The 26239-nt window shown below is 38.5% G+C and overlaps 1 protein-coding gene across 8 annotated transcripts in view; it reads right to left on the minus strand.

The window, feature by feature from the left end:
* Positions 1–26239, minus strand: part of TBC1D1 (TBC1 domain family member 1) — a 318238-nt gene that overhangs the window by 70533 nt on the left and 221466 nt on the right. For all 8 annotated transcript variants that reach the window (XM_069068580.1, XM_069068572.1, XM_069068589.1 and 5 more), the window contains one exon: positions 20080–20265. In XM_069068580.1, the coding sequence (XP_068924681.1) occupies positions 20080–20265 (186 nt within the window). The remainder of the gene's footprint in view (positions 1–20079; positions 20266–26239) is intronic.

Genomic DNA, 26239 nt, shown 5'->3' on the forward strand with positions numbered 1-26239 from the left:
CTCTCTCTCTCTCTCTCTCTCTGTTTCTCTCTCTCTCTCTCTCTGTTTCTCTCTCTCTCTGTTTCTCTCTCTCTCTCTGTCTCTCTCTCTCTCAGTCACACACACACACACTCTTTTCCCCTGAGAATATATACTTTTCAATTAGGTTGAACATAATAAACATTCATTTAATCTCTCTCAATTCTTGACTCAGTAAATTTGCTCATAAGTCATTTAAATGAACATCATAAATCTGTTAACATGGAAGAAGAAACCACAGAATCACAGGGATGGAAAGGGGTTTAAGAGATTACAGAGTTCAATTTTCTAATGTTACCTATGAGTCAACTGGTGCCCAGAGCAGTTAAGTGTTTTGCCCACAGTAGCATAGCAAGTTAGAGACAAAGCAGGTAAGAGAATCCAGTTCAAGTCAATTCAGCAAGCATTTTTTATTTCTTTTTAAAGCAATCGGGGTTAAGTAACTTGCTCAAGGTTACACGGCCAGTTATTTCTGGGTGTGGTGCTAAGTGTCTGAGCTCGGTTTCGATCCCCAGGTTGTCCCGACATTGGAGCTGGTGCTCTTACTCGCTTGTGCTACCTGGCCACCCCTCAGCAAGCATTTATTAAATACCTTCTAGGTTATAGGCACTGTGCTAAGCTTTGGGGATACAAAAAAAGGCAAACACAATTCCTGCCTTCAAGGAGCTTACAACCTAATGGGGGAGACAAAATGCAAACAACTATGTACAAACAAGACATATTTAGAATAAAACATATCTAATTCTTAACGGAGTACTCATTCCTCCCTTCCATATTGTCTTACACTGGAGTGGCTGTATCAATTTTAAATATGTGACTGGATAGATGTTACTAAGGATGGGTATCCTGTTATATCATGGGCATACCTCCAAGACTTTGTCCTGGGTTCTCTTCTCTTTTCTCTCTAGACTCTCTTACTAGATGACCCCATCAGCCCCAGTGAATCTAAATCATTATTTCTATGCAGATGTCTCCCAAATCCATATTTCCAGCTTAAGTCTCTCTTCTGAGTTTCAATCCTACATCAGTAACTGACTATTGGACATTGTAAACTGTATGTCCCACAGGCATCTCAGACTCAGTTGGTTCAGAACAGAATTCATTATATTTTCCCCCAAACCTCCTTTCTTCTGAACTTCAGTCAATGTATGAAGAATTTATATAAAGTACCTACTCTGTGCCAAGTACAATGCCAGGCACTAAGGATGAAGTCCAAAGAATGAAGCAATCCCTTTTCTCAAAGGGCTTACATTCTAAATGGGGGAGATAAGCACACATATATACGCACCACACACACCATCAACGTAAAGTGAATAAATAGCATTATATATAAAGTAATTACATACAAAGTCATTTGGAAGGGAGAGCACTAACAATTGGGGGAATCAGGAAAAGCTTAATGTAGAAGATGGTTCCCAAACGGTATCTTGAAGGAATGATAAAGGGTTACATGAGGCAGAAGTAAGGAGGGAATGGATTCTAGGCAGGGAAGCCTGGGCTGCAGTATTTAGGAAGGGGAGAGACACTCAATGAGGCTGGGGAAGGGGGCCATGGGATGTGCAGGGCTTTAAAAGCTAAAAGGCATCACTAATTCTTCCAGTCGTCCTGCTGTGCAACCTCACTGTAATCTTCACTTCTTACTTTCTCTCACCCCACCTATATCAGGGTTGCCATATTTCATTGTTTCTCTCTCCAACATCACTTGAATTCATCCTTTACCCCACTCACAGTCACCACCCTAATTCAAGTCCTCACCATTCAAAGTATTAACTATTTCATTAGTTTTCTGATTTCCTTGAAATGTATTTCTCCATTCCAGTCTTTCTTCTACATGGCCACCAGAGTAATCTTCTTAAATCACAGGTACCATCATGCCCTCCTCTGCTCAATAAACTCAAATGGCTCCCTATTATCTCTAAAATAAAACACAAACTCTGTTTTAAATTTAAAACTCTTGATACTTAAAACCGGTCATATCATTCCCTTCCAGTTTTCTCATACATAGTTTTCTTTTCCTTTCTTTTCTTTCATAGTCTACAGTTCAGCCAGACTGGCTGTCCTGCCATTCTTCAGACACGATACTCTATCCCCCAAATGCAGATGACCCTACCTCAAATGTTATTCTTTTTTTCCATCTCTTGGAATGCCTTGTTCCCCTGAAGATTCCTTCTTCATGAGGTCTTTCCCAATCCCCCAGACACTGGTACCTCCCCCCAAGGGTTACCTTGTACATGTGCTGTTTGTAGGTTTTGGCTCCTCCTTTAGAAGGTAAACTAGCTGGTGGCTGGGACGTGACTGCTCTGTCTTCGGTCTTTGTTGGGTACAAATAAAATGTGAAGGATTTAATACATTTAAAATAATATTCAAGGTACCAGTTGAGCTTTGCCAAATTCGTGTAACCAATACTGATCGTTAATGAGAAAGCTCGAGATACAATAGTATGACTACTCACTGGGGGACAGTAAGAGTTACAGCCTAAAACAGAGCAAAACAATACTGGAGAACGGCGAGTTCAAATCCTGCCCCGGACATTTACTAGTAAAAACCCTTCACAATTTGGCTTCTGCCGATGCCATGTGACTCCCCATCATGTATGACCTTCTTGTCACACTTCTCCTTGCTATTGCTCCCTGTACATGACATGCCATCCCAAATTTCTGAGCCTCTGCAGAGCCTGGCTTCCGTATCCGTAAGGCTGTCCTTTAGTCTATCTATCTCTTGGACTCCGTGGCCCTCTTCAAGGCTCAGCTCAAGTACCAGTAGCTACAAGCAGCCTGTGGTTGATTCCCCCACACTCCCCAGCTGGTGCTAGCATTTCTCCCATTTACTTTATATATGGCTTTGAATTTAATTAGAATAGATGGTGTTCCCTTTCTACTTCCCAAATCCTAGTAGAATTAAGCACTTCAAGAAGAGGGCTTGTTTTATTTTTATTTTTGCATGCCCAGCATCTAACACAGCAAATGACTCAAAGCTGATGTTTAAAAAATGCTTGAAATGAAGTGAGTTGGAGTAGTGATGGGACAAGTTCCTTACACTCTCGGGGCTTCAGTTTCTTCATCTGTAAGATGGGGATAATAATATCTGAAATACCTACTTTACAAAGAAGGTTGTTATGGGTTTCAGATGAAACTCTTTGAAAAGCTAAAAATACTGCACAGATGCCAACTGTTATTATTTAGGAATGCTAAAAGCTACGTTAATATATCTAGGAGGTCTAAGAACTGCATCATTCTTAGTTGCTGCTGCTCCCCCTTTCTGTAACTGTTACTACAGACGTGAGAGGGGTCTAGGAAGGAGTAAAAGTTATATGTGCTTTGATATTTGGAAACAGTTAAATGTACCCTGTGAGCTTCGTGAGTTCCTAGGGCCAAAATCAAATCCATCACTTGGTGACCAAAGCTCTAGTGATGGGCCTCTTTACTTTCTTTGTAAGCCTGATCATTAGACAAGCCTGACCCCAGATTCCTTATTAATAATTAATTTCTCCAAATTTATAAATGACATACTAACAACACCAAGACCAAGAACACTTTGGTCCTTCATGAAGTGACATAGAACTTAACTTAAATGAAAGACTATTTTAAATCTCATTTTCCTTTATTACAAATTTTCTTTTTGAAAAACAAATCAAAGGGCATAATGTTGCCCAAATAATAACAATTAGCATTACTGTTATTACAACTGACTTTATCTAGTTCTTTGAAAGTCTCTAAAGTTTGGCTCTGGGGAAAAGGTGAAAAATTTCATCTTCCTTCCTTGCTGAGGAGAAAGACTGAGTGTGGAATGTTGCATATGTTGCCAGATATGGTTGAATTTTGGATTATAGGATTATAGATATTGAGCTGGAATAGAACATAGAGGTAATTTAATACAATTCCTTCATTTTACATATGTTTAGGTGATTTTCCTAAATGTTTTCTTTTCCCTTTCCTTTTCAGATCTTTATTACAAGGGATGTTCCAAGGTGAAAGTGATTCCAAAACACAGAATATCAACAAAAATAATTTAAAAAAATAGTCAACAATTCCCTTTACATACACAGGGTTCCTTAGAATTTTAACAAAAACAAAAACCTCAAAAGCCAAAATGATAGGTATTATTATCCCCAACTTAAGTTGAGAAAACTGAAGGTCAGAGAAGTTAAATGAGCTCTCCAAGGTCACACAGCTAGTAAGTTATCAGGCATGATCAGAACTCAAGTCTTCCTCATTCTAAGTCAAGCACTCATTTATCTTGTCCTCAGTTGAAAATGTTTCTGATAAAAAGCTCTTTTTAAAAACTGATACCTGACCTTTATACATATCAAGGGCATCTTTAATTGGGATAAAGAATAGGTAAAGCTTCAGAAGTGATATTGCAGAGTTCAGTGAAAGACACAGAAAAGACAAAATGTTGGTTTGACTATAAAAGAGGCATTTGATTCATTAAAGCCAAGTACTGCCTTGATAATGGCACATGAGGCAAGGCCTTGAAGGAAATGAGGGAATTAAGGGAACTTAGGAGGAAGAGGTGAGGAGGGAGTACATTACAGGCATGGGGGACAGCCAGTATGGTATTCCTTTGCATAAAGGCAAAAAGTAGATTGCCAAGTTCAAGGAACAGCAAGTAAGCCAGATTTGGCTGGAATACAGAATACTTGAAGGGAAATAAGGTACAGTAGGCTTGGCAAGGTGGGCTGAATTCAGATTTTGAAAGTCTTTAAATACCAAGCTAAGAAGTTTGTATTTCATCTTACAGGCAATAGGAAGACCCCGAGCCAGGGAGTAACATGGTGAAACTTGCACTTTTTATTTTTCTTCCCATTTTTTATGTGCTTTCTTGTGTTTGTTGTTTTTTAAAATATTCATTTAAAATTTTTTTTCAATTCCAAATTCTCTCCCTCCCTCCAACCTCTCCCCTTCCCCCCACTGAGAACATAAGGAATATGATGCATGTGAAATCATGCAAAATATATTTCTATATTAGCCATGTTGCCAAAAAAAAAAAAGGGGGGGAAAGAGAGGAGGGGAGAGGAGGAGAAGGGGAAATGGGAGGGGGAGGGGAGGAGGAGGAGGAAAAGGAAGAGAGGACAGAATTTTTTAAAAAATATGCTTCAATTTGCATTCAGTATTCATAAGTACTCTTTGGAGGTGGGCAGTCTTTTTCATCATGAGTCCTCTGGAATTGTCATGGATCATTTACTGATCAGAACAGCTAAGTCTTTCACAGTTGATTGTCATTAGTATACTGATGTGTATAATGTTCTCCTGGTTCTGCTCATTTCACTTTGTATCAGTTTATGTAGGTCTTCCCAGGTTTTTCTGAAACCATCCCCCTCATCATTTCTTAAAGTACAATAGTATTACATTACAATCATATACCACAACTTGTTCAGCCATTCCCAATTGATGGGCATCCCCTCAATTTCCAACTCTTTACCATCACAAAAAAGTTGCTATAAACAGTTTTATACATATGGGTTCTTTTCCTTTTTCTTTGCTCTCTTTGGGAAACAGATCTGGCAGCAAACCTGTTTTTTTTAGAATGACTGTTTTGGCAGATATGTAAGATGAACTAGCTTGGGGTGGAATGGTGGTGGTTCGGGGAAGAGGAAAGGTTTTATAACCATAGGACCCAGGTGGCAAGTCCAGTTCTGACCCTCACTAGCTCTATGAGTAGGCTAGTCACAATGTCCCTAAGTTTTGGTTTTCTCATCTCTAAAACGGGGATGATAGAATTATCTATACACACGACCGCATGTATGTGACACTAAAGTAATCACAGGATTGTAATGAAAAAATCACTATATAAATATGAACTGCTACTAGTATTTTTAAGTCTATCAAACAGAGGTGGGGTCATGTGGGATAAGAACAGATGGAAAACTCAGTCCAGATGGTTTGCAACAATAAGGAATTTACTTAGGAATGTGTGGTGAGCTAACAAGGATTCCAGGGAGGGGCTGACATGGCCAATTCATGCTAATGATATATTGATATTATGACATCACCTAATTTCTGGGGACCATATTTTGGGTGTTTTTTTTTCTTCCCCCATTTTTTAAGTGAAAATCATAACTTCAGGGTCAGATGAAAAATTTAATAGCATCATAAAAAAAATGATGCTGACTAACTCTGAGCAGCTGCATGGGAACAGAGGAAAAACCTTGCTTTTCCCCTCTTATCAGTCTATCATACAATCATTGCTCTGTCACTTGCATATTCTTCCCTGTGAAACTAAACAGACTATAATTTCAGAGTTTCTTACTTTTAAAAAAATGAATGAAACAAAAGAAAGATTATTGTTACCATTCCTCCCTTCTCAGAAATATGGAAACCTTGGCAAACAAGTTTTTAGGTACAGATTATTGAAGCAGAGAGAACAGTACTGATATATAAAGTATCTTAGAGGATTTGAAGTTAAAACCACTATACATACACCAACTTATTAAGGAAAGAGCCAAGTGACTTAAGTGGAGAAGTTATTAACAGAGATACTCAAACTTGAACAGTGGGAAATAAATTTTCATACCCAAAACGAGTGGCACAGACACAGAGAAACACACTCGCTCTCTGTCTGTCTCTCTCTCCCTTCCTCCCTCCCTCCCTTCGCATTGAGGTCTGATATAATTTTCCTTCCTTTCTCAACAAAGCCAATTTTTGAGGTGTCAAACTGACTTATTTAGAATTTGGTCAGAGAACAGGGAAGAGATGGAAGAATATGGTCAACTCAATTCAACAAACATTTATTAATCACCTACTGAGCACAGAGGACATCTAGCTATTAGGATAAAATAAAAAAATTTAGTTAAGATATCCATCCACCTAAGGGTCCACTGAAACAGAAGCCAGCTGGGCCTAAAAAGGACTTTCTACAAGAAACTCTGGACCAAGGTGGCACCCTGTGCCCATATTTATTTAAATCATCATCCTATGGATAGACTGTGGAGTCTGGGAGTACCCAAAGGCAAGGAGTAAGGATACTATGTCCTCTAAGACCTGAGGGGAAGAAAAATGGGCAAAGAGACTGAGTTTTGAGGAGTGAAGCAGATAAACTAAAGATTCTTCCTTGATGGCCTTGATTTTAGTAGAAATAGGTGCTCCATTATTGGCTATAAGGGGTAGGGGACCACTTAGCCTTAAGAAGAAAGGAAAACATTTGAAACAATGCCTTGTACCTCTAGTTGGGAGTTGGAAGGGGCAGGGAGCGATGGTATATGTACTTCTCTTCTTTTTATAACTTCTCAGTAAATATCCCTTTTTGGGGGGAGGGGGAGGGGAATTGGGGTTAAGTGACTTGCTCAAGATCACACGGCTAGTTTTTGTGTTAAGTGTCTGAGGCCAGATTTGAACTCAGGTCCTTCTGACTCCAGGGCTGGTGCTCTATTCACTGCGCCACCTAGCCACCCCCATAAATATCCCTTTTGTAAAAGCTAATTTATGTTAACTGGTTAAAGAATACTGGGACAATAATTACTAGTTCATTAATATAAGAGCAATACTAAGTATAACTGGTATAATATTAGAAAAAGCACACTTTCATGGGACCTTGGGAGAACAGAATTAGAGGAGAACCCACTACAACTACAATGACTACTACTACTACTACTACTACTACTACTACTACTAGAACCCTGGGGGATGGGAGAGGATGGGAGATTTAGTTAGTCTTGCTCTGGAGAGACCCAACTCAGTACCAGTTGCATTAAGGATTCCCCAGAGATTATAAAAGTTACTTAAGTTAAGAAGTGAATGCTTGCCTGGAGGCAGTAGGAACCCAAATGAAGTTATGCAAAATGGCTGTCACTTAAGACTCTCATAAAGTATATGGGCAAAATATTGGCCAAAAATGTTGCACTGGTAAAAGGGGCTGGAATACCAAATAAAAGATTGCTTCGCAATCCGTATGTCCTCTCCTAGGAGATGCTGAGCTCCAGTTAAAGTTATTTATTCTCCTTTATAGAATTATTTTAAAATAATAATAAACTTGGAAGATATATCAAGCAGCTTTTACAAGTTGGAACCTTCTTTAAAAATCAATGTATTTACATTGGCACCATCACTTTAATGATGTCTTTCCTTGATATATGCTCAATGACTCGCCACTCTGATGATGAATTAGTCTACTATATTATGAATACACTGTCGATCTGAGGGTGTATTCGTGCAATAAATAAAGCATAAGACAACTGTTACCTTAATGAATTACAGGGCTATATTTCATCAAAAAAAAAAAAAAACAATCCTACATATTACTGGATGGATCCACCCAAAGTTAAAAGGACATTAAGGCAATTTTCAAATAATTTTAAAACTTCCAAGTGTTAGTTAAAAGATTGAGAGGACAAGAATTTGACAAAATTATTAACTAATTCTTTATTCTCATGCTTAAGGAATGTTTGGAGTTGAAGAAAAATGAATTTGGTTGTCCCTGTAACAGCATATAGGGCTACAGTACCTTTATTCCAACATGTTAAGGGGGCAGAGACCTAATGGCCCAAGTCAATAACTCTGGGAAGAGTATTTAAAAGAAAACTATTGCATCCAAAAGGATTACCAAAGCAAAACAAAATTATTTGTGGGCACCATATTAACTCTGGATATTTTATTTTCAAATCCTTGTAATAAGATTGTTGAGGAAGTATTGTGGTGACAGAAACCAGGACTCAATGCCATACTTGCTCTTCCCTGACTTAAGAAGTTTAATCTATATAATCAGACATATTTTGATATGTCAAAAGCATTCTATCACATCATTAGAGATACTCCCTCCATAGCTACAGATCATAATACATCCACCATGCCTTTTCGCCTCCCATAAATCCTTACAAAAAGTTCACCCACTGGTGCAGTGAATGGAGCACCGGCCCTGGAGTCAGGAGGACCTGAGTTCAAATCTGGTCTCAGACACTTAACACTTACTAGCCGTGTGACTTTGGGCAAATCACTTAACCCCAATTGCCCTACCTACCCCCCTCCAAAAAGCAAAAAAAAAAAAAAAAAAAAAAAGAGTTCACCTACTCTATCGGGGCCTCCTACAATTCTCTTAATATTGAAACATACAAGATGTCCATTTGCTATTCCTTGCCCTCAACACACAACCAGTCCCTTTTCTTTTCTAGTCAACAAATCTCTACGATGACTTCTTTTATTTCACTTCTCTAACCTAAGACATAGCTCCCCATTACTTTGTGTAACTCTCAGCTTTAGTTCTACAGAAACAATGGTATTTAATTACTTGCAGCCATTTAGCAACATCAGCAGAATTTTTATGTTAAAAACAAGGACTTTAGTTTCAGAGAGAACTTGGCCTTATAAAAAGCTCTACATAATTATGCAAAGGCATATATTTATATGCAAAGGTATATACATATATATGTTCTTTCTACTGTTCAGTTGTGAGCCCAGATCATTGTCCACACACAATATCTGTGCAAGATATATGTACTGATGAACAAAATTCATTGGTTGTTTAGCCAAGTACATAGAATTGTCCAAAGAATAAAGATTCTTCATCCTCTCAGTTTTTTCCCTATGGATAGGTAAGCTGAATTACTCAAGGAATTCACAGATCTTATTTAGAATATTCCGCATTGCTTCAGGGCACTTGGAAGCACCTCACTAACTATCAGGAATCCCTCTTCCATTGGGATCTTGGTTAGATATCTTCCATGATTGAAGAAAGTACTTTTAACAAGCAAGTTTCCTGGTTTTATTGCTCAATTTATATCAAATCATCAGAAAATTGTCAAGCAAAGTAGACTCTGCTGTTACAATGACTTCTGTATCATTTTGAAATATATCCTGGAAACATCTTGTTGGAGGAAAGCAGTTAAGGGGATGATTGAATGAAATGCTTTTTTATACTGTGCTCAACAATAATAAAAAATGGAATGTATTCTCTATATTTTTCAGTCTACTGTGTCACTGAAGAAGATAACTTGAGAAAGTCTGCCTGTCCTCTGTCCTAAGTGCCTCAAGGAGGTCTCCTATATGTTCCTTAGTGCCATTTTTACTTTCTCATGATACACATCAGGGACTGTGAATGACTTTAAGAGAATCAACAAGTGGTAGTTCTACCTTGTTGGGAAAATCTCCAGAGCTCTTTTTTCCATTTTTCATCTCTTGTTCTCTCTTCCTAATCTCATCCTTAAATATCTTCAGGATGACTTTGCTTAGATGGTTGTGTCTCTCACTGAATTTTCTTTAAGCTTGTTTTCCCCTTCACCACTTTTCTATTTTATGAGGTAACATGGCTAACTGCAATCTTCCTAGACCAGATCTCACAAACAGGCTAATGTTACGTTGCTCTAGGCTGTCATATCTCCCTACTTGGTATGATTAAATGTTTGCTGGCTCTGGTGGTTTCCAGGCTCTCTTGGTCTCTTTGCTGTGTCTACTGATCTGAATGACAAAAGTCTGCATCATTGGGGCGGCCAGGTAGCACAGCGAGTAAGAGCACTGGTTCCAATGTCGGGATGACCTGGGGATCGAATCCAGGCTCAGACACTTAGCACCCACCCAGAAACACCTGGCCATGTAACCTTGAGCAAGTTACTTAACCCCAATTGCTTAGGGGCGGCCAGGTGGCTCAGCGAGTAAGAGCACCGGCCCCAGTGTCGGGATGACCTGGGGATCAAATCTGGGCTCAGATACTTAGCACCACACCCAGAAATAACTGGCCGTGTAACCTTGAGCAAGTTACTTAACCCCGACTGCTTTAAAAAAAAAAGTCTGCATCATTTTATCTACTTCCCATATTATATTATCATCAGACATATTAGTCAATAAACATTTGTTAGGTAACTGCCATGTGCTAGGTACTGCACTAAATGCTGGGGATACAAAAAAGGGAAAAGACAAGTCCCAAATCTTGAGGAGTTCATAATCTAATACAGAAGACAACACATTACTAACTATGTACAAATAAACTATATCATGCAGGACAAAGTAGAAATAATCAACAGAGGGAAGCAACTAGAATAAAGTGGTATCAGGAAAGGCTTCCTGTAGTTATATAATTAGTTATAATTTTTTTTTAAAAAATTATCTTTCTGAACATGTTTCTTAAAAAGAGAATTGAAAACTAAACTAATATGTACTAAGTTTTATCAGTATTTTAATAAAAAAATGCACTGGACAAATTAATTGGCTGGTGTTCTGCCAAATTAATAATATTTATCCAAGAAAATAATGGAGATGATCTCAATAGAGAAAGGAAGTTTTTCATACAGGTGCAGGATACCACATCTCTCAGGACATCACTAGCCCACCGGTCTCTAGAATACCAAATAACTGGCACCATCTTTATGAGCTAAGGACCTACTCTCTTAACTTAATCAACTACGCTGAAGCTTGGGTGGGGGAGGGTGAAGCTGCTGCCCCTGTTAGGGCTGTTAATTCCCAAACAGCTAATATAGAGGCCAAACCTGATAGGTAAAAGATGGGGAATCCCCTTAAGATAGCAAGTAAAATAGTAATGATTCCTGGGAGTTTCTACGGGCAGGAGAAGCCAAGAAAAAAGTCACTTTGCAGTTTCCAAGTAGTTAATCTCACATGCAGAAAAGCTACCCTAGGGCAGTTAGGTGACTAGGTGAATAGAGCACCAGCCCTGGGTTCAAATCCCACCTCAGACACTTAAGATTTACTAGCCATGTGACCTTGGACAAGCCAATTGCCCTACCTTCCCCCCCTCCAAAAAGCGAAGGAAGGAAGGAAGGAAGGAAGGAAAGAAGGAAGGAAGGAAGGAAGGAAGGAAGGAAGGAAGGAAGGAAGGAAGGAAGGAAGGAAGGAAGGAAGGAAGGAAGGAAAGAAATTTTGGGGTGGCTATGTGGCACAGTGAATAGAGAGCACTGGCCCTGGAGTAAGGAGCACCTGAGTTCAAATCCAGCCTCAGACACTTAACACTTACTAGCTGTGTGATCCTGGGCAAGTCACTTAACCCCAACTGCCCTGCCTTCCCCCCTCCAAATAGCAAAAAACAAAAACAAACAGAAAAGCTACCTTTCATCCCCGAGTACCTTGATCCTAAAAAGGTATGATACAACAGATGGGGAATGTTACTTGTTTGTAACTACTAACAGTTACCTGACTTCCTAGTGAACGTCATCTACATCCCACATTAATATTGTGCACAGTATTTTACTTTCAGATATGACTATAGCACGAGTCGCTCCATATTTTCCATCCCTAGATATGTATACTACAGATGGCCCCTACAAAAACAAATATGGTCCTGAGTAACAGCTATTCTTTTCTCCAGCTGGTATCAGTAAAGCATTAGACAAGATGACAACCAATTTGGGGATGAAGAAGTCTATAATAAAAAGTATAACAGTGGAGAATTTCTTCTGGGAACAATTTATAATCTTATCTATTCTGAATACTGCCTCCCATTCCCATGATAAGAATTTGTGTTGTTTCAATCATAGGAAACAGGGCATGGAGAGCTTAAATAAATGTTTCATTCACTCATCCAGAATTGAAAGAAACTCAGATGTGACGTAGATTACCCTCCTCATTTCACAGATATTAAGTGACTGGCCCCAAGTCACAAGGTAAGCATTAGAGGGAGGAGTTAAATCCCAGGTTTTCTGACTTCAGAGCCAGTTTTTCCCCCAAACATTGTTCAAAAATTCTCTGTGAGATACGAATAAATTCTATTACTTATAGCTAAGATTCCACAGAGAACAATAAAGTTGCTCAGGAATGGCAATGGGATATCAGATTCATGATTCATCCTATATTTTATTCAAGAGAAAAATATTTTATTTTTCGGTATTTATTTTATTTTACTCTTACTTTAGGGCAAAAAAATAAAAATGTTCACTCTTCTATTCTCTCCTTTTTCTCTTTAGCAAACCATCCCTTTGTAGCCTGTAATTCCACTTGACATATCAATGGATGTGCTTGACTTTCTATAGATAAACAGGATAATCCATCAGGAATGATTAGGTGTTTTAATTTTCCAGTTTATAGCTATTTATTTATTTACTTACTTACAATAAATTTTAACTACACCTAACAATTCCACAAATAAATGCAAGCAGTGACAAGAGAGAAGGAAGAGGAAGGGCAATAGAGGTTTGACTACACCTTTGGTTGTTATGATTTAGGTTGGCACAGAATTAAAACAAATATTAGCTAGAGGCTATCTCCTGAGAATATATAAAGCTTTCTATCATCAGTTGTATAAAATGACCATTTTTCATCAGTTTTAGAAACACAGGAAATTTTAAAACGAATCTTCCTATAAGGTCATGGGAAAAAATATTATCTCTGACCCATGTACTGTAGTTACTTCAACTTAAATCACAGAGGATTTGATTTTACTTCCGTTTCATGTCCCTCCCTCAGGTGACATCCCGAGATGGTTTTCCACGTATCATTGTTCACTCTATCTCCCTTCAGAACCTGTATGATATTTTGAAGAATAATTCCCTGAATGTTGGCTACATGGTCCCCTGTACCTATGGAATTTACCTTTTTTTTTTTTAATTAAAAACACGAAATCCTAGACTTCTCTCTCAGTCTCTAGGTAACCATGCCAGTTTCCTCATCTGTAAAATGGGGATCATCACATTGCCTACCTCACAGAACTACTGGGAGGCTCAATTGAGATAACATATGCACAGTGCTTTTCAAACCTTTAAGTGCTATATAAATGTTAGCTATCAACATCAACACTGTTATGTGTCACTAGAGATAAGCAAAACCATTGCAACAAATCAGATTCAGGACACCACACTGCTGATCAGTGACTGGAAACAGAACTGGCTTACAACCTCCTACGTACGCTTTCTTTGCCTGTAACAACTGCACAGGCTGGGCCCAGTCATGTGGATGACTAGAGCTAGTCAGCACCACTCTGTAAGACTAAAATGTGGCACAGAGCACCATGTCAAACTCTCACTGAGGACAGACAGGAGAACCTTTTGAAATGTTAGGGAGACTCAGCTGAGCCAAAAGATCTTGATTCAGCCAAAAAACGAAATCTATCTTCTTTTCCCTTTTGGCATAACTAATATTCTGAAGTTTTCTTCTCATCAACAATGCAGTTGACTAAAATCAATGGAAATACAAAAACTAAAAAGTGAAACCTTGAGAGATGCATTTTTATCAGTCCCAGGCAACTCTGACCTGTAACTACATCTGTAGTTTGTACATTTGCTGACTTCCCCATTAAACTGTGAGCTCTCTGAGAGCAGGGAATTGGGGAGGGGCTTTCTCTGTATCCCCAACACTTAGCATATTGTCTGTATGGGACACTGTAGGGACTTTAAAAAGCTACTTGACTGTGAAAAACTCTTTGCTTCAGGATGGAAAAGAAAAGTCAAAAGGAATGTCCTTAGATAAATTTATCCTGCCCCTGGTTATTGCTCAATACCCCCTAGCAACTCTCTCAGCCAGGTTGGGACAAGCTGGCTGCCAGGTGGCTCTCTTCTGAAAGCTGGGCCACAAAAAAGTCTGAGCCTTTGTTGCTATGTATGGATGCGTTATAAATGGAAGGCAGTTCCTGCAGATTTTGTTAAACCTTAAAACCTTACACTTAGCAGCAGCTGAGAGTGTCAAAAGCTATGGAGAGGTCAAGGATGACGAAGATCAAGCAAAGGTCACTGGATTTGCCAATTAACACTAGTAACCCTAGGGAAAACAACTTTGGTCAAGGGGTGGGGCCAGAAGACAAAGTAAGGGTTGAGAAATGAGTGTGAGGTGAGAGGCACTGAGGATAAATGCATTTTTCTAGGAATATAGTGATGAAAAGGAAGAGAGACACAGGAATATAATAACAACATGGCAGAATCATGACAGTTTTTAGGGACCTACATTCTGACCCTCCTCCACCTCCCACCTGAACTTGGACTCTGCCCTTAGAACCCCAGACTTATAGGTGGGCTATCGCCTTGTCTCTCTCAGAATCAGATCATCAAGCCACTTCTCAACCATCATCTCTAGTCCCAGCTACCACATGTCTACCATGGCCCTCCCATCCTTTCTAGCCCCTCTTTATGTGTATGTGTTTTCTTCTCTTACCGTGTTTCCCTGATAATAAGACACTGTCTTATTAATTTTTGGGGACAGAAAAACACCAGAGGGCTTATTTTCAGGGGAGGGCTTATTTTAATGAACATTGACAGCAATTTTAATAAACAGGTAAATGTGAACAAAAAAATGTACCTTTATTCAATAAGCAAATCACTGGGGAAGAACAGGATGATGTGCTCACTGCTGCAGCTCTGACTGGATGTAGCTCAGAGCGCGGCGTGTGTTTCACCAGGGGGGGGAACGGTGCATACAGGGGGTACCGTCATGTAGCATGTAGCGCAGGGGGTCACTTTCACTACAGTAGCTATCTCAATAGGGCTGATTTTCGGGGGAGGGCTTATTTTCGAGGAATCTTACACAGTAAGGGGAGGGCTTATTTTCGGGATAGGTCTTATTATCGGGGAAACACGGTACTAGAACGCAAATTCTTTCAGGGCAAGGAATGCTTGCTGGCTTTGTGTTTGCATTTCCAGTGCTCAAAAAACACTTAATGTTCATTCACTTATCCATCCATCCATCCATCCATCCATCCATCCATCCATCCATCTATCCATCCATCCATATCTGAAGGCAGCAAGAAAAAAAATCCAACAACTAAGGAGGAATTGAAGAGGAGAGGGAAAAAATAATCAAAGAATGGGAAGAAGGGTGCAAATAGAGGCATTGGTCTCAATAAGGAGAATGGTCCCCTCTTCCATTAAATAGTGGTGTAGCCTTGGACAAATGACTTCCCTTCCCAGGCCATTGTTCCCTCATCTGTAAAATCAGGAGGCTGGACTAGTTATTCTCTAAAGCAGCTTCTGGCTATAAAACTATATGATTCTACGAATGAAATATGAAGTTTGCCAAAAGGATCATGAAATATTCCCAGAATAGTAATAAAGAAGTTTTTCACATATTAAAAGCTAAAAAACCTTACTTATACAAAGGCAAAATCTTCTTAGAGCATATCCCCTTCATTTCTTTCTCAGTGAGTAGGACAGGCGAGGGCCTGGATAAAATCTAACTGGGAATAGCACTTCAAATTTATCTTATAATATAACAACCAGAAAGTTTTTCAAGCCATGTCATATCAGATTTTCTAAAGATACACCAGTGTCTGCTTCTCTCTTCTACTGGTCACTACTGGTTTGATTTGCACCAAATCTTGCTTCTTTACTCTGCAATCTAGTTTTGATAGGTTTTTTTGTTTTGCTTCTTTTTTTAGATGCAAATCTTATTTCCATATTAGTCATGCTGCAAAAAAATAAAGTGAAAAAAGTATGCTTTAATCTGCACTCAGAATTCATCAGTTCTTTCTCTGGAAGTGGATAACTTTTTTCATCATGGGTCCTTTGGAACTGTCTTAATCAGAGTAGTTAAATTTTTCACAGCTGATCATCGTGTACCATGTTCTCCTGGTTTTGTTTACTACACAATCAATTCATATGTTTTCCCAGGTTTTTCTGAAATTATCCCCTCGTCATTTCTTATAGTACAGTAGTATCCCATTACAATCATATACTACAACTTGTTCAGTCATTCTCTAATTGATGGGCATCCTCTCAGTTTGTTAGTTTTTTTTTTTAACCTTCTAAATATCATTGTGTTTTGAGAGGCAAGATGGCACAGTGGATAGAGAGCTGTCCTCTGAGCCAAAATGACCTGTGTTAAGCCCTACCTTAACACTTGGGTGACTCTGAGCAAGCCACAGAAAGTCTCTAAGACTAATTTAAAGGGAAAGTTCTGCCCTGAATTTGTAGATAGCATCTTCCTCTGCGAGTTCCGTATGCTAATGAAATCACAGATCCCCTACCTGTTCTCAAAAGTCTTCTAATACTCATGCTAGGACTGTTAGTTGTGTGTTTCTTTTATCCAAGCTACATGTGGACCGTTCCAGAGGGCTGGAATTATTCTGGAGTAAGGATCATTCCAGGACAATACATTTTAAAATTTGACTTTTACTTGCAAGTTTTACCCCTGTCCTTAACAAAATAAAGATGAACACATGTCCCAGTTACCAATGATAAATGAAAAGAGAACTAAATTCAAGACAGTAAAAAAAAAATCCTTGAAAGCTGAATACTACTAATGAGGCTGATGAGAGATGAGCAAATGGTACCAAAACCCTTTTGCAGGTTAATGGTTTTTAATGCAAAAAAAGGAGCCAACAAACAACTTTAGTTGACTTTTAGAATCTCCCCATATTCATTCCAGTCCACTCAGCATTCACATTAAATCCATCTAATTTGAATTCTGGTGTACTATTCTTGCCTAATCATTTAAGGCTGTGATTCCTTCTAACACTCCCCTGGAGCCAGTAATATCATCCCTATTTTATAGGGGCACCTTTATCTTACATGTCAATCTTTGAAGACAACTGTCCAAAATCAGGAGGTGAGATTCTACAGCCACATAACAAGGCAATGTTAAATGACCCATAAGGAAATCGATTCAAATCAGTGGCAATATGGGACAAAAATTCCTCCTGCTCCGGCAGCCACGTGTGTCCCTGTAAATAAATGCATCCTTGTAGTGGAATGGAGTTTAGTTGGCAGGAGGTTATACATATGGTAGAACAGCAAGTTTTTTTTTTTATTAAACTGTTTATATGTGGTTAAAAGCCTTACATATTTACAGTTAAAGACAGGTTGTCTATTATTTTTAACACTGGTAATATACTACTGCAAAAACACCCTCCCCAAAATTTCAACAAGCATTTCCGTACTTAAACGTTATTCTAAACAGGCCCCATTTTCAATACCAAGGGATCAGGACAGTTCAAACAAATGCATTCATTTGGAAGACATTTACTGAGTGCTTACTTTATGTGAAGTATTGTACAAAATACAAGAGTAATAGAGTTCGGTGACATACTCCTCACCCCCGCTAGTGTCTGGGATGATAAGAAAGATTGTTTATGGACAGTAAGGGAAATAAATCTCTTCTCCCCTCTTCCTCCTACTCATCCCACTCTAGCTTCCTCACTGCCATGTTCAGTAAGTCTTTTCCATTTTGAATCTCCTTCCCTCATACTTCCTGGAAGCCTCAGATATCTGAGAGACTTATGTCCAAGGTCACAGAAAAACCAGAGGCAGAATTGGCTATAGAATCTAGGTCCTCAAGCCCAAAAGAGGTGGTGCCAGCCAAATGATATTTCACTGCTGCCAAAATTCAACCCACAAAATGTGATTTGCCATTCTTGAAGATATTCAAAAGAATAATTTAAAAAAAAAACTTTTTAAAAATGTCTTGAACAAATAGCAGGATCACTGAAAAAAGAATCTATCCCTGCAAGGTGACTATAGAGAAGGAAGACATTCTAATTCTTTTATGTTTATTGGGAAGAAGCTACCTAATTACTATATAATCACAGCTCTTAAGATGGAAGTAAGCAATAGCATAATTAAAGCACATGAATGATTTTCCTTATTCATTTTTTAAAAATTAGTGAAATGGAAGAGGTGGGCAGTTTAAATGGAATAAACCTTATATAATGAGTTGATACTTATAAAGCATTCTATGGTTTACAAAGCATTTAACACACATATGTCATTTCATTTGAGTCTCACAAAAAGTCCATGAAGTAAAAGCTATTGTTATACCATTTCTCAGATGGGGAGTTTAAATGACCTGCCCAGAATTATTCATTAAGAGTCTGTTATGGGAATGGGAATTTAAGCTCTTCCCTGCTCCTAGGCCCTTTGAGAGGCTTAAGTGACTCTGAGAGCCTTCCTTGATTTGAAAACATACTCTGCCCCCAATACACTGAATGTGGTCACCTGGAGCCTGTGGCTGGAGGTTTGTTTTTCAGGAATGTCCACACCTCAGTGCTTTGTGATTGGGCAGTGGGTCAAGAGGGTTGTGACATTCTCTGAGCCAGGAGGTTTTGCTATGGGGCTCACTTTGAGAAGAGTGGTACGATTTGACCAGATGAGACTTTGGGAAGCCATTGAGCCCCCAGGCTTTGAAAACCCAGATGTTGGTGCTTCCCTCTCTGGTAACTGACTAGGTATGGATGTAATGGTCAGACAGTTGGAAACCTGTCTGCTGATCTGTTTCTCTGTCTTCTTGTAACTTGTTTGTATTCTCTGAAGTTTGGGGTGCTGACTTTTCCCCCTGAACTAGGTAAATGACATATTTTGATTAAAGCAAGCTTGTTAACCCATTTTGAGTTGCTTTCCTTTAGAAAAGCACATCTAAGAAACTATGTTGGCAGCCACTCTGAGGATGCTGGGGTGCTTGCTGCTACAGAGTCTAAATCAGAAATTTGAACTCATGCCTTCCTGACTCAAAGTACAGTGACTGACTGACCTCTTTGCTTCTCATTCTCCACTTGATGCCTTTTTTTTTTAAAGAATAGGTAAAGGGGGTGGCTAGGTGGCACAGTGAATAGAGCACTGGCCCTGGAGTCAGGAGAACCTGAGTTCAAATTCGGCCTCAGACACGTAACACAAAAACTAGCCATCTGACCTTGGGCAAGTCACTTAACCCCAATTGCCCTCAAAAAACAAACAAACAAACAAAAAAAAGAATAGGTAAAGAACTAGATAATGTTAAAACCTAAGTTGATAAAATTCAAACTTTCCATCTGAATATAGGTATTTATGAAAGAAGGGATATTCACAGAAAATATTTAAACAGCTACATGAAAGACTTAATTATTAGGCTTACCCAATTTATTTTATTTTCTGTGTAATCTTAAGAAATATAAGGCAGAAAGTAAAAATGCATGTTCTGAATCCTACACCAGACTTTTAGGGCCTAAGTACTTACCATTTCCTAATCAAAATTTCCACAGCTTAACAACAAAAAATAAAATGTGTGCGGAAAGATATTAAATTGCTACTAAAATGCATTGGAATAAACTGAAATAGTTTAGAGTGAAGGCATATTGCTAAATTGTTTTATCTAATTTTTTAAATAGATTTCATTCTTAAGCCCACTACTACTAATCCAAGCACAAATTGAATTTTTGGATCTGTTTTCTGTGAGCTGCAAAACACTTGCTGAACAAATAAAGAAAGTAAAATAAATGAAAAAAATGACCCCTAACCTTGCAGTTTCTGGTTTTCCTTCTCCATCCTAAGCAGCAGAATCTGCTGCAGAATTGCCTTCTTCCATAGCTCCCGGAGCTCTCGGGATGTTCGTTTCTTCTCCTCTATTACAGGACCAAAGGGACCGTCCTCACAAACTGGCTCCAAAGGTGAACGAGGGGGAAGATCTCCCAGTTCTGAATAATCTGGAAAAGAAAAAATGAAGATAGGAGACTACTTTTCTTTAAAACATGCCCTGTGAAGTACAGATAAGCATAGTATCGAAACATCACAGACTCTAACAGCAGAGAGGCATGGAAAGGAAGGTAGAGGCCATCTAGTTCAACCTATACCTGATCAAAAACGTCCCCTACAACAACGCCAACAAATGGCCATCCAGCCTTTTCCTGAAGGTCTCCAGTGAAGGCGATCCCACTACCACAGGAGACAGTCAAATTTTATACATATTGATATCCTATAAACGATGTCATTATTATATTTTTCAATTCTCATTTACTATGCAGGCTCTACACATTATAAAAGATTACACTTAAAAGGTCACACTCCTAAAACTGCAATTTATACATAAAATGGCATGCAAGGAGAATTTTAGGGCCTAATAAAAATGCAAATAGCCCTGGAAAACTGTTATGTCATTACTCACAGTCCCATAGCATCACCAGAAGAATACTCAAATGAATCTGTGATCATCTCCACGTGAATATTTTTTTCAGTGCTGCAGATTCATTAACCATCCTTGTCAGCCTCCTTTCCCTTTCCCCCAACAATGCCATCTGAGTCTTGTCCATGTCCTTCCATACTTCTCCTATAATGACCCTCATCTATGTCCATGCAGGAAGGGCCTCCCTGATGTGCTTAAAATCCTTCCTTAATTTCTCCTGATACACTGAAGACGTCAGTGAAACACACAATTGATCACTTATTACTCATACCTGGCACCAGAATAATACAGTTGTTCCAAACGTGGCCCTATATTTCAGGGATAATCTTGGGTCATTTAAAGCACTGTCTGGAGAGAGCCAAGATGGTGGAAAAAGGGCAAAGATTCACCTGAGCTTGCTCTCTCCAATTCCCCTCCAAACAACTTTAAAATGATGCTTCAAAATGAATCCTAGAGGGGCAGACCCAACAGAAGGACATAGTGAAACAATTTTCTACTCTAGCTTAGACGGCTGGCAAGGTCTGTTGAACCAGGTGAAGAGGAGAGCAGTCTAGCAATGGGAAAGCCCTGGTATGCCAGCAGCAAGCCCTGAGGACAACTGAATTGGCAACAGCAACTTCCAAAGCTGTCAGAGCACAGACAGTAAAGGAGTGGAGCAGCTGGTCAGAGGGAGATTACAGGGGAGCAGGACTCTACTACATTGCCAATAGGCAGATCTGGGTCATAGTCTCAGGGCTAAGAGGAGCATTAGCACACCAGAGCTTGTGGCCACAGACAAGCAGGAACCCTGCTCACAGTTCCAGGATGGAAAAGAGTGCTTGTGGTCACTCACAGACCAGAACACAGGCCAGGAGTATAGTAAAGACACCTCTCCTTACGTCATACCACCATGGAAGAAATGAAAACTTACAAATTCCCAGAACTAGCTCTGAAAATAGCTGCACAAAAAACGTGAAGCTTAGGACAGTGCCCCCCTCACCCTAGAAGCAGAGCCCAAGTTTAATATAATGTTAAAAGTCAAGAAATAGGCTGTGAACAAGGAGAAAACAACAACAAAAAAGAGAACCAGACCATAGAAAGTTACTATGGTGACAGGGAAGTTCAAAACACAAACTCAGAAGAAGACAAAAAAGTCAAAATTGCTATTCTAAGACCTCAAAGAAGAATGTGAATTGGTCTCAGGTCTGAAAAGAATTTTTGGAAAAGCTCAAAAAAAATTAAAAATCAAATAAGAGAGCCAGAGGAAAAACTGGGAAAAGAAATTAGAGTGATACAAGAAAATCATGAAAAAGAGACAACAGTTTGGTAAAGGAGGCACAAAAAAATATACCAATGAAATAACACCTTAAAAAACAACAAAGGTCAAATAAGAAAAGAGACAAAAATCCACTGAAGAGAAGAATTCCTTAAGAAGCAGAATTGATCAAATGGAAAAGGAGGTACAAAAACTCACTTAGGAAAATAAATAATTCCTTAAAAATTGGAATAGGCAAGTGGAAACTAATGACTCCATGAGATATCAAGAAACAATAAAACAAAATCAAAAGAATGAAAAAAAAGAAGAAATGTTAAATATCTCATAGGATGAACAACTAACCTGGAAAACAGATCAAGGAGAGATAATTTAAGAATAATTAAACTACCTGAAAGCCATTGACATCATCTTTCAAGAAATTATTAAGGAAAACTACCTTGGTATTCTAGAACCAGAGAGTAAAATAGATATTGAAAGAATACACCGATCACTTCCTAAAGAAACATCAACATGAAAACTCCCAAGAATATTGTAGCTAAATGTCAGAGCTTCCAGGTCAAGGAGAAAATATTTTAATCAGCCAGAAAGAAACAATTCAAATATCATGGACTCACAGTTGGGATAACACAAGATTTAGGAAATTTTACATCAAAGGGTAGGAGGGCTTGGAATATGCTATTCCAAAGGGCAAAGGAGCTAGGGTTATAACCAAGAATTCCATCTGCTATGCCAGGCTACATCAAACATAATTCATAAAACTCTGGAAAACTAAAGAACTTTTTCAATGAGTTTTATGGCCACTCAAAAGTGAATAACCAAGCAATTCACATAGGAAAAACCAAGTGGGATTTTATATTTGATCCTGAAATTGATACAGTCTAGAATTTTTAAATAGGAGGGGGGTGATATGGTGAGAACTTCATTTTACAAATATCACTTTGACAGCTAAATAAAGGATGAACATGAGTATGGGAGACATTTGAGGCAGGGAGACTAACCAGAAGAATATTGAAATAATTTAAGAGTGAGGTGATACAGACCTACATTAGCATGACTATAATATCAAAGGAGAAAAGCAGGCATATGCAAGAGATATTATGAAGGTAAAAGTGAAGAGCCTTTGCAACAGATTGGATTATGGGGGTGGGGGGTGTGAGAATGAGGAATTAAAGATGACACCTAGGTTGTGAATCTTGATGATTGCTGAAGATAGTGGTACCCTTAACAGTAAAAGGAAGATAGGAAGAGGGGAGGATTTGGAGAGAAAGATAATGAGTTCGATTTGGAACGTGTTGAGCTTAAGATGTCTCTCTACATGGCATCCAGTGTGGAATGTCTAACAGGAAGTGAGACATACAAGACTGAAGGTTAGGAGAGATGTTTCAGTTAAATATAGTTGAGAATCATCGGCATAGAGATGATAATTGAATCCAGAGGAGCTAATGAGATCACCAAGTGAAACAGTATTGAAGGAGAAAAGAAGAGGGTCCAGAACAAAGTCTGCTGGACACCCACCATTAGTGGGCCTGACCTAGAGGGCAAAAGAGACTGAGAGCGGTCAGATAGGTAGGAGGAGAACCAGGACAGAATAAAGTTCTAAAAACCTAGATGGAAGATAACATCAAGAAAAAGAGGGTGATCAACAGTCTCAAAGGGTGCAGCAAAGTCAAGAAAGATAAGGATTGAGAAAAGGCCATATCTTAGATTGGGCAAATAAAGGATCACTGATAACTTTGCAGAGAGTTGCTGGGGTCAGAAACCAGACGGTAGAGTTAAAGTTAAGAAGGAATTTAGAGGAAAAGAAGTAGAAACCCTTACTGTAGACTGGCTTCTTAAGGAGTTTAGACCCTAAAGGAGATACATGGGATGTTAACAGGGATGGGCGGATAAAGTGAGGGTTCCTTGAGGATAGAGGGAGCATGAGCACAATTGTAGGCAGGGAGAGACTGGAGATAGTAAGTGACAGAGTGGGCAAACTACTGGAAAAGAAGGGATGGAATGGATCAGCAATCATCACCAATTACATAATTTAAAGTAAGTCTCGTTTGCTTGTTCTGTTTAAGTTCAATGGAATAAGGTTCCAGAACATATAGGAGCTCTTGTTTGACACCCTCCTTTAGAGTGGGACATTTCAGCTTTTTTACACTTATCTTAGAATTTCACTTTTCCCCCCTCATCTTGGCCATTGGGAACTCTGCTGGACACAGTACAGATCTGACTAACGTGCTGCTTTATCTCATACTGGAAGTATTTATACTCCCACCAGTTTGCAAGAGATTCTAATTTCAACAAAGTAATTTTTGTAAGATGTCCTGGTAGATTTGGCAGACATTCCAGAACACTGGCTGTTAGTTTATTATTCAGAGTAACATTTTAACATGCTTTTTATGTTTGTTCAAGGAGAACTTGGGAAATTGGTCCAGCTAATATTGATAACCCAGTTTAAGCCTTGTGACAGCTAGATGAAGTTGACTTTAAAAACTGCTCTCATGCAATGACTCCTAATAAAATGTAGGTGCACCTCACCTTTTCTATCTAAATGTTATGGCTTCTCCCAATATAGTCTCTGTTAATGGAAATAAAACTTACTCTACAAAGTTGTTCTGAGGATCAAACGAGAATGTGCAAATTGTGATTGTTGTTTTCCTTTGGTGAAAGCAGTATGGTGACTTAGAAGAGAATCTTACTGCCTTCCTTTTTCAGTGTGAACTCTCCCTGCAGCCCTCTCTCCCTGTCAAACCTATTCTTTGTCTTTTTCTTCTATTACTATCTCTACTCCCTTTCATCAAACAAGATCAAAATGAAAATGTTGTTGATCATGCTTAACATTTAGTTTCCCCTAACTACAAAGGACTGATTCATTTTGATCAAGTTAACCTAGCCAAGCCCAGGCCATAAAGAAAATTATGGCTAAAACCTTTTTTTCTAAGCTAACTTCTAAGTCAATTATGTAAAATATCACCCATTGTTAAGAGTGGCAGTTAAATTACTAGTCATAAACCAAGAAATAAGGAAGAAAGGAAGAAATAAGCATTTAACAAGCCTTTATTACTTTTTTCCTTATTATTCTACAAAAAGGTAATGAAGAATAAAAAATACTATCATCCACACACACACTAAAAAAAAACATAAACAATTTTATGGGGCAACAATTATTGGTTGCAATGATATTCCTAGTGATGATGATTTAGCTCACACTTTCTCTCTTGAAATAACTTTGTATTTACTTATTTGGGTGGGTAGATATTGTATCCCTCCAGAAGAAGAAAAATTTGATGGTGTGGAATAAAGAACTTCTCTCTCATTTTAGAAATACAAAGAAAACATTTTTAAAATATCCTAGTTTGACATTTTTTAACCTGAAAGAGAAATCCTTATGAGCCTCTATTTAGCTATCAATTCCTAAACAATCCTTCATTCCTCTCTCACAGAAGAACTCAAGAAGGATTCCTTCCTTGAAAGAGAGTGATGATCTGACCAGGGCAAGGACAAGAGGCCCTTAATTGATCCACCAAAAGGGATTAAGGCATTGATCAGAGGGAGGAAGTCTCTTTCATTACTTCAGGGTGGTAGAAGGAGAATCCTTGAAAGGAGTGGTCATAGAAAGATTGAGTAGTTTTGGAAAACTCTAAAGGCTGCCTGAAAAATTAAGTGACTACAGAGCTATCTGATAAAGCAAAATGTTAACCCTGAACTGTGCAACTATGTTCTCTCATATTGTTACTTCAAAATCATCCTGTGTTAGGAATGAAGGGACCAGCCAATTTGTACATTTCTCTCTCAAGCAGAACACTTGAATTTAGAAAAATAACAAATTAATTTTTAAAATGTTTCTGGGAAGACTTGTATCAACAACACAAAATATATTATTATTTTTTCTTCAAAGGCTATTTGTTTCCTAATGTCTTTATATTTCCCAGTGCTTATTTTCTGAGCTATGCACATCATAAACACTTAATAAGTATCCAATTTAAGGGAATGCTAATTTATACATTTTCCAGTGATTTTATTAATAATTTATATAACAAGTGTTATATAACAAGTGTTGCTGGTCATGTTTCTTCTGTATTTGTAATATCTCATCACCTATTAGGAGAAACAAATCTGGAATAAGATAATACGATTTTACTAACCCTCTAGATTTTTGGCTATGCTTTTTTCCCCCCACTGGTACAATACATAACTGAGAAGAATGCAACAGTCTCCAGTGGAGGATTCATAGGATAAAAAGGTTGGAGAATAA

Source organism: Petaurus breviceps, unplaced genomic scaffold (genome assembly GCF_028583685.1).
Source record: "Petaurus breviceps papuanus isolate PSGF00001 unplaced genomic scaffold, PetGlider_PUasm1.0 140, whole genome shotgun sequence".
Taxonomy (NCBI): domain Eukaryota; kingdom Metazoa; phylum Chordata; class Mammalia; order Diprotodontia; family Petauridae; genus Petaurus; species Petaurus breviceps.